Source organism: Portunus trituberculatus, chromosome 6, assembly GCF_017591435.1.
Source record: "Portunus trituberculatus isolate SZX2019 chromosome 6, ASM1759143v1, whole genome shotgun sequence".
NCBI lineage: Eukaryota > Metazoa > Arthropoda > Malacostraca > Decapoda > Portunidae > Portunus > Portunus trituberculatus.
Genome location: NC_059260.1, coordinates 5,691,389 through 5,701,388, shown reverse-complemented (window position 1 = coordinate 5,701,388; position 10,000 = coordinate 5,691,389). Strand labels below are relative to the sequence as shown.

Genomic DNA, 10,000 nt, shown 5'->3' with positions numbered 1-10,000 from the left:
TGTGTTCCAGTATTGAAGGGGGATAAAACTCTAACTGCAGTCTTTTTTTAATTTCTCTATGTATATTTCTTTCCACGCCAAATTGTTCCGTTGGTCAATATTTTCCTACTCTTTCCATATCACGGACTATTGAATTTCTAACTTTACATTGTTCTATTTATTTATTCGTTTTTATAGAGGACAATTTTTATTTTGCTTCGATAATAAACGCAATCAGAACATGACTCAACGTGTTTTGTTGATGGATTACCAGACGGATATTGGTGGAGGGGGAGAGGGAGAGGGAGAGGGAGAGGGAGGAGGAGAAGGTTTAAAGTGATTTGTTATAACTCTCTCTCTCTCTCTCTCTCTCTGGATATGAAGCTATGCAATTTTTTTTATTAATCTCTTTATCGTATCGTATTTATTTTTATATTAAACATTTGGGAAAGCTTCAAGTGATTTGTTACAACGCTCTCTCTCTCTCTCTCTCTCTCTCTCTCTCTCTCTCTCTCTCTCTCTCTCTCTCTCTAGGAAAAGGATTGAAGTATGCAGATTATTACTACGTAGACTCTTATCGTTGTTTCAAAATTACGACTTGACTTAATTACAGATAAGTTTATTGAGCATTTTCTTGTTTATTCATTTATTTTCTTATTTATTCGTGTATTTTCAGATTTATTCGTGTATTTTCTTTAGTTTCCCCTGTTTGGCGTGCAGGGAAGGGAGGACTGCCACAGGAAGGGGACACAAACTTGGGGAAAATATCAGGAAACGAGAAAAAAAAGAGGAAAAAGATGCAGTTTGTGATTGACACTCCCTCTCTTTGTTTGGTAAATACTAGTAGAAAAGGAGGAAGAGGAAGGGGAAGGGGGAAAAAAGGGGAAAGGGGGAAAGGAAGGGGAGGTTTGGTAAAATAGTGCTGGGTCATCATACTCGTGGCTTCCTGGTGAGTGTGTGTGTGTGTGTGTGTGTGTGTGTGTGTGTGTGTGTGTGTGTGTGTGTGTGTTTTTCTTTTTTTCTTTTTCTTTTCTTTCTGTTATTCTTAGTTTTTTTTTATGTTGTTGTTGTTGTTGTTGTTGTTGTTGTGATGAAGTAAAGATCTATTTTATTTTGTGAATATTTATCTTGTTTTCTTTTCTTTTTTTCACGTATTTTTTTTTCTTTTTTTTTCACGTGTGTGTGTTTCAATGTTTATTCTTGTGTGACATCTTTTTTTTTTTATTTTTTTATATATATTTTAAGATGTTTTTTATTATTTTAATCTGTTTTTTCTACATTGTTTATTTTTTGCTATTTTTTTTTTTCATGAGAACCTTTTAAATGACATGTTTTCTGGGGTGTTCTAACGTGTTTGTTTGTTTGTTGGTTGGTTGCTTGGTTGGTTTACTTTGTTGTTATTGTTGTTGTTGTTGTTGTTGTTGTTACTGCTGCTGATGTTTTTATTGTTGTTGTTGTTGTTGTTGTTTCTGATGCTGTTGTTTTATTGCTGTTGTATTTGTTGCTCTTATTTTTATTGTTGTTGTTGTTGTTGTTGTTGTTGTTGTTGTTGTTGTTTGTGTTGTCGTTATTGTAGTTTAATCATTGTCGTTTAACCTTTCCCCGCGACATGCAACAATTAGAGGAACAAATGCTGCAATTTAAGCCAGCACAACATTTGGAAGCGGCCCTAAAACACGAAAAATACCCCAGAGCTGCTAAAGAGAGAGAGAGAGAGAGAGAGAGAGAGAGAGAGAGAGAGAGAGAGAGACGCATATTTATTTCTTATTTTTCCTACAGAAGAATAAAAAAGTAAGCAAAATATTCATAAGTATTTTGAGTTGTTTTTTTTTTTGTGTGTATTTCAAGACTTTTTTTTGTATTTTGTGTGTTGGGGTGCCTTGAGTTGTTTGTTTGTTTGTTTGTGTGTGTGTTTGTTTTCTGTACTGTAGTTGTTATTGTTGTTTCCTGAGGCGTATACAGGTGAAAGACTCGAAGGTGGAAAAGGAAAGTGGAGAAGAAAAGTTGGTAGAAGGTGGAGGACTACGAGGTGGAGGAGGGGAGAGGTGGAAGAGTGAGAGGTGGAAATGAAGAAGGGAAGAAAGTGGAAGGTGGAGGAAGAGAAGAGGAAGTGGGAGGTGGAAAACTGAGAGATAAACACGAAGAATGGAAGAAAGTGGAAGGTGGAGGGCGAGAAAGAAAGGAGATAGAAGGTGGAAATAAAGAAAGAAGGATATGGAAGATGGGAAAATGAGAGGTGGAGGTGGAGAAGGAAAGGAGATGGATGAAACCTGAAGAAACAATGACAGGACGGTGGAGTGAGGCATTGCTTGTAAGTGTCAGGGATGCCAGTCAGTGCCGTGGCATGTAACACAAATCAAAATATGTAGAAAAAAAAAAAAAATAAATAAATAAAAAAAAACTGGACTCAATGGAAATAAGAAAAATGAAAAATACATACAAAAAAGAGAGGTAAGGCATTGAAAAGTGAAAATATGAACAAAAAGAAGAAAAATAAATATCTAGGGCAAAATTGGAAATAATGCAAATAAAGATGTGTAATAAAAAAAAAACTACGACAATGCAAATAGTAAAGATTAAAATATATACACATCGAGAAAACAACAAAACACATCTATGGGCAATGGAAATAATGGAAATGGAAATGTATAGAAGATGAAAACAAAAACAATAAGGCAATGGTAATAATAAAAATAAGAAAATGTTATAAAAAAAATAGGTATAGAATTTGAAGAAAACTTTAAACAGAAACAAAAAAAAAAAGAAAGAAGACGCGATGAAACACCCCGACCCAGAACACCAACTAACCAACACACACACACAAAAAAGAAAACGAAAAAAGAAAGAAAGAGAGAAAGAAATAAATAAAGATTGAGATTAGATGGATTTATGGATGAGGATGACAGATTAAGTGGTCAGTTTTATTTATTTATTTATTTTCACTTATTTGTTTATTTGTTTTTGTCCTTAGCCAGTTTTCCCTCTTACAAAAAAAAAAAGTACCTTTGCTCATACAGAGACTACCACGTGTTGGCTTCCCTCATTTCCTTATTGATGATCTTAACCCCTTTCAGTACTGGGACACATTTTTACCTGGAATTTTATGTACCATTAGATCATCTGACATTAGGAAGGGTCTATGGAGGTCAGAAGTTAAATGGCCACAGTCTTCACCATTTCAACCCTCCACATAAGTTTCTGAAGCTGTATAAAATCACCAGAGTTAATATGGAAACGCTGATACTGAAGGGGTTAGAGACAAAAAGCTCACACACTAACACCAACAAAAGTAGATGGTTAGTGTTACAGAGGGGGGGGGGAGTCACCGCAGCGCAATCCATCAAGCACAGCGGTACAGGAAACACACAGCACTCAGTTTCAGGAACACACTACTCGTATTTCTGGACGCCACGGAGGTGCTGAGGAGACGAAGGAAGGCGCAGCGGGAAAGAGAAGGGAAGAAAGAGTAGAAAGGAGGAGACAAAGGTAAGGAAAGTGGAATAGAGAGAAGAAAGAAGACACAGAGGCAAGGAGAAGGAAGGAAGAAAAGTAGGAAGGAAAAGAGGATAGACAGAAAGGTAAGAGGCTTAGAATAGAAAGAATAATAAGAAAGGTGGAGATAAAGAGGGCATAGAAGCAAGAAGAAGAAAGAAAAGTAGAAAGGAAAAAGAAGATAGACAGAAAAGGAAGGCATGGAGAAAAGAACGAATGAATAGGAAAGGAAGAGAAATAAAGAAGGCAAAACGGGAAAAAGAAGAAAGAAAGAGTAGAAGGGAATAGAGAAAATAAATGTAAAGGATGTAAAATAGAAAGAAGAATAAGAAATGGGGGAGATAAAGAAGACATAGAAACAAGAAGAAGAAATAAAAAAAGAAAATAGAGAGAAATAGAATAAGAAGAATAAGAAAGAGAGAAAGAAGACAAAATGGCAAAAGAGAAGGAAGAAACAAGCTCAAAGAAAGAGAAAGAAAGAAGATAATGGAAGTGGAATAAAAAGAGAGAATAAGAAAGAAAGAGAGAAAGATGATGCATGAGGAGAAGGAGAGAGGAGAGAGAGAAGGAAGATAAAGAATGTGAAATAGAGTGCATGGCTTAAAGAGATGGGAATGAGAGGGGAGGGTGTGCATAGGTTTAATTAAAGGTATGGGAGAAGAAGAAGAGAGAGAGAGAGAGAGAGAGAGAGAGAGAGAGAGAGAGAGAGAGAGAGAGAGAGAGATGATAAATGATGAAGTACTGAGAAAATTTAAAGTATGAGGTGAGAGGAAAGATGAGAGAAAATAGAGAAAAATGTGAGAGAGAGAGAGAGAGAGAGAGAGAGAGAGAGAGAGAGAGAGAGAGAGAGAGAGAGAGAGAGAGAGAGAGAGAGAGAGAGAGAGAGAGAGAGAGAGAGAGAGAGAGAGAGAGAGAGAGAGAGAGAGAGAGCATGGCTATGTATTTTTTATGGAACAGAGAGAACAATCAAAAAGAGGAAATAAATAAAGAAAAGAAAAAGAAAGTCGTTTGAACATCAATGCGAAAAAAATAATGAATAGATATTTTTCAATGCAAGAGGGAAAAACTGGCCAAGGGCAACAAAAAACGGAAAAAAAGGCCCACTTGGCGCCAGTCCCCTTGCAGGTCAGAGAGAGTTAGCGAAAAGAAAAGGATAAATGTCTTGAAACCTCCCTTGTAAATGAAGTGGTCAAATAAATGTCTTAAAACCTCCTTCGTAAATTAAATCGTCAAATAAATGTCTTAAAACCTCCTTCGTAAATGAAGTGGTTAAATAAATGTCTTAAAACCTCCCTTGTAAATGAAATCGTTAAATAAATGTCTTAAAACCTCCCTCGTAATTGAAGTGGTCAAATAAATGTCTTGAAACCTCCCTTGTAAATGAAGTGGTCAAATAAATGTCTTAAAACCTCCCTTGTAAATGAAATCGTTAAATAAATGTCTTAAAACCTCCCTCGTAAATGAAGTGGTCAAATAAATGTCTTAAAACCTCCTTCGTAAATGAAATCGTCAAATAAATGTCTTGAAACCTCCCTTGTAAATGAAGTGGTTAAATAAATGTCTTAAAACCTCCTTCGTAAATTAAATCGTCAAATAAATGTCTTAAAACCTTCCTTGTAAATGAAGTGGTCAAATAAATGTCTTGAAACTTCCCTCGTAACTGAAGTGGTCAATGAAATACACACTACAGACGGGAAGATTTGAAATAAAGGAAAGTAAGGGCGAGATTTTTTCTTTCTGCACTAGAGAGAATGGCCAAGGTAAAGAAAAAGAAATATAGATAAAAAGTAAGAAAAAAACAAAGGTAACTCATGATGCCAATGCCGAAAATGATAACGATAACAATAAAAAACACAAATGAATAAATGAAAATGATAATACACGAATGAATAAACGAAATAAAGAGTAGCAAAGATCTGAGATGAAGACCAATGCCGAAAATAATAACGATAATAAGTGAATAAGTGAAAATTATAATACATGAATAAATAGATGAAAATAATGAAATAAACAGTAGTGATAGTTTGAGATAAAGACCAATTTTACTTTCTGATGCGTCTCGACACTCCTCTCTGGAAACGATCAAAGTTCCACGTCTTACAATGAAGCCAACACGTATCACTCCCTCCACCGCCACGGACACGGACTGGACAGTGAGGCGCAGCGCGGGAAGGACACAGAGAGACACAGCGGCAAGGGAAGAGTATTAAGTATGCGCCTGGATCTTATACTTACGTTAGGTTAGGTTAGTGACTCAGTCGAAGAAAAATAATCGGATCTAACATAAGTCAATCTCTTCAGTACCAGAATACGTTTTCATATTCATTTTGGTGACTATTTGGCGGTCTTATACAGCTTCAGAAACATAGTAAAGACACTGGCCATTAATATTCTGACCTGCATAGACCCTTCTTAATGCTTATGAAATCGTCTAATAATACCCAAAATTCAAGGTAAAAATGCGTCTCAGTAATAAAGTAATTAACCTCTTCAGTACTGGGACGCATTTCCACCACGAGTTTTGGGTAAGATTATTGGTTAGATGATTTTATTGACATTAGGAAGGGTTTATAGAGGTCAGAGGGTTAATAGCCAGTCTTCACTAATTTAATCCCCATATAAGTTGCTGAAGCTGTAAAAAATCATCAAACCAAAAGCAAAATGAATATGGAAACGTATCATGGTACTGAAGAGGTTAAGAAAGAGCAATAAAAGAAATGAGAGAGACAGAGAGGAGCAGTGATAAGTGTGCTCCTGCCAGTAGATCTTTGAGTTACGTTTGATTAGGTTAGGTTAGCCGGAGAAAACAATCTGGCCTAACATTACTTAAGAAAACGTAGCAAAGGAAATAAGAGACAAATAAAGAAGAGTGTGACAAGAGATAATTTATGCTGTTAACTTCACATTTAAATTACGTTAGGTTAGGTTAGGTTAAGTTGCACAAGGAAAGTGTAACACATCCATTGCCAAAGACACGGATTTGGGCACCGTGGCAAAGCGTAGCAAAGAAATGCAGGGAGACAAACACAGAAGAACAGCGAGAAGATGTAAACTATAGTGTGAATTTTTTATTTAGGTTAGATTAAATTAAAAAAAAAAAACATGCATTATCAAAGACACAAATCTGAATACTGTGGCAGAGCGTAGCAAGGACACAGAGGCAAGGAGAGGTGAATTGTGATTGGTACAGTTAGTCAGCATTCAGGTTTAGGAGAGAAAGGGGAAGGAACTGGTTCTTTAACAGAGTGGTTGATGAATGGAGCGGACTCAGTAATCATGTTAGTGTTGAGTCAATAGGGAGATTTAAAAGAAGATTAGACAAATGTTTGGATGAGGATGAGAGGTGGATTTAGCTAGTTTTGTTCACACAGGGACCGTCACGTGTAGTGTTGATGGCCTCTTACAGCTTCCTTAAACGTCTTATGTTCTTGTGCTAGATTAGGTTAGCCAAGGAAAGCACAGCAACCTTTCCACACCAAAGACACAGATTTGAACGAAGCAACAAAGCATAGCGAAGGACACAGAGACAGCGGCAAGAAGAAGTAAAGTATAAAACAAAACGAGAAAAAAAAACACAACAATTATTTACCGAAGACACAGATTTGAAGGAAGTAACAAAGCCTAGCAAGGACGCAGAGACACAGAGACTCAGAGACAGCGAAAAGAAGCAAAAAATAAATAAACAAACCAATTAAAAACACGCTTCAATACCAGACACAGATCAGAACACTGTGGCAAAGCATAACAAGAACACAGACACACACAGCGATAGGAAGAAAATAAAGGGTAAACAAAACAAACAGCCTCAAAATACACTAATGATATCTGTGGCTCTTTAAAACACTCCTCATAAGATCCCGAGGCGCTTCAGAACACGAGAGACTTAAGCAGGGAACGATTTACTGGTCTGCAAGAGAGAGAGGGAGAGGGAGGAGATAGAGAGGGATAGAAAAGGTTGCAATTCTTCACCACCAGCAGATAAATGATTACAACTTGAGCGAAACGAGGCGAGTTATTGAAGGCACTTGTTTGCAGCGGAAAGTTTGATCGCTTACCAGACTTTTAAAGGAATCTAATGATCTTCCTGCAGAGAGAGAGAGAGAGAGAGAGAGAGAGAATGTTTGGGCAAGTTTATGGTTTAAGATAAAACTCCGGATTTAAAATACCAGACTGGCGAGATGGAAATAAAATAGATAGAAACATAAAGTGTATTTGAAATTGAGAGAGAGAGAGAGAGAGAGAGAGAGAGAGAGAGAGAGGCTACGCACTCACTCACTCATTCACTCTCACTCACTCACTCACTCACTTATTAATTGATCGAGTGACCGTCTGACAAACTGACTAACTAACTGACACACTCACTCACTGACTCACTCACTCACTCATACACTGACAAGACAGCTGAGTGAACACCTAACTGAATGGCTGAGTGACTGAACGAGTGGAAAGATGAATAAATGAAAGAGTAACCAATGAATTCACTTAATACTCGTACCTCACTCTCACTCATTCACTCATCTTGTACAATTTGAAAGCATAACCAGTCAACTTCACTATTACCTCACTCACTCACCTGCTTACCCACCCACCCACCCACTCACTCACTCACTCACTCACTCACTCACTCACTCACTCACTCACTCACTCACTCATCCCACAAACCTAAAACCATAATCCATTAGGTTTTTCTTTCTTTTTTCTTATTACAAACTCATTCTTATATGAATAACTGGATCACTTACTCACTTACTCACTCACTCACTCACTCACTCACTCACTCATCCTCATCCTGCAAAGCTAAAATCGTAATCTAGTCTTTCTTTTCTTATCTTATCTTATTACTAACTCGCTCTTATATAGATAACTGGGTCACCTTACTTACTCACGTATTTACTTACCTACCTACTCAATCACTCACTCACTCACTCACTCACTCACTCACTCACTCCTCCTACACAGCTTTTTCTTTTCTTTTTTCTTACAAATTCATTCTTATATAAGCTACTGGATCACCTTGCTCACTCACTCACTCACTCACCCTGCACAGCTAAGAGGAGAGGCGAGCCAGGAGAGCACCACACGATTTGACTCAGTATTCCCAAACACCCCACAGTCCTCCTCCGTCAGTTCGTCCCCCGTCAGGTACTTCTTCCCACCTGCAGGAGCACAGACATACCGCTAATTAACCCCTTCAGTACTGGGGTGATGGTGGTGGTGGTGGTGGTGGTGGTGGTGGCTGAGTCTTGTGGAGGTGGATGCGTGGATGGATGGATGAAGGGAAAGGTATATATTGATTGATAAGGAAGTGAATACACACACACACACACACACACACACACACACACACACACACACACACACACACACACACACACACACACCTCCAAACACACCCAAAGACACCCACACACCCACACACATACCCTCATACACACACACACAAACACACCCAAACACGTACACCAAAACACCCACACCCACCAACACTCAAAAACACCCACACCCAAACACACACACACCCAAACCCACTTACCCACACACACACACACACACTACAAAGAATCACCACAACCCAGCCACACGCAAAGCAAATGAGACAAACCCAAGTAAATCGAGAGGGCGCGCAGATCCTCTAGTGCCATGTCATACACCTCTGGCCACGAGTGTCTGCCCAGGCCCTGCATCGAAGCTTGGTGGCGGAGGAGGAGCGAGACGATGGGCCGGTACACGTAATGGAAGGGAAGCAGCGTACCCCAGTGTGTGAGGGAGGACACCGTGTACCGCCTGTCCTCCCACCACCTCCACACTACGTTACACCTGCCGGAGGGGAAGAAGAGGGTGAGTAAAGGAAGATTAGGTAGAAAAGAGGAGGGGAAACAAAGGAACGAGTGATAAGTAAGAGGATAGAAAAAAGGAAAGATGAAAGGAGATAAGAGAAACGGGAGAAGAAGAAGAAGAAGAAGGGGATGAGTAAAGGGAGGTTAGGAAAAGAAGGAGGGGAAAAAGGAAAGGGGGGAGTAGAAGAAGAGAAAAGGAGGGAAAAAGGAAAGAGAGTAGAAGGTAAGAGGAAGAGGAGGAGAGAAGAAAGAAGGGAGATTAGGAAGAGAAGGAGAGGAAAAAAATGAAGAGAATGTAGAAGAAAATAAGAAAAAAAAGGGAGAAGAGGAAGGAGGAGATGAGTAAGATGATAAAAAAAGGAAAGAGGTGATGAAAGAAGATAAGAGGAAGGAGGAGAAGAAGAGGAAGAAGGGGATGAGTAAGAGGAGGTTAGAAAAAGAAGGAGAGGAAAAAACTGAAGATGATAAGAGGAAGAGGAGAAGAAGAAGACTGCGAATAGTAAATGGAGGTTAGGAAGAGAAAGGAAGGAAAAAAGGAAAGAAAGAATGGAAAAGTAATAAGAAAAAGAGAAGAAGAAGAAGAAGAAGAAGAAGAGCAAAGGGATGTTAGGAAGAGAAGAGGAAAAGAGGAAAGAGGTAGGAAAAGAAGAGAAGAGGAAGAAGAAGAGTGAGAAAGGGAAGGAGGGAAAAAA

General features: G+C 38.5%; 1 protein-coding gene across 1 annotated transcript in view; it reads right to left on the bottom strand.

Annotated features, from left to right (window-relative positions):
• Positions 1-10,000, bottom strand: part of LOC123517734 (failed axon connections homolog) — a 22,929-nt gene that overhangs the window by 2,842 nt on the left and 10,087 nt on the right. Inside the window, exons 4-5 of the mRNA XM_045278142.1 lie at positions 9,074-9,288; positions 8,510-8,627 (exon numbers count right to left, since the gene is read on the bottom strand). Coding sequence (XP_045134077.1) covers positions 8,510-8,627; positions 9,074-9,288 — 333 coding nt within the window. The remainder of the gene's footprint in view (positions 1-8,509; positions 8,628-9,073; positions 9,289-10,000) is intronic.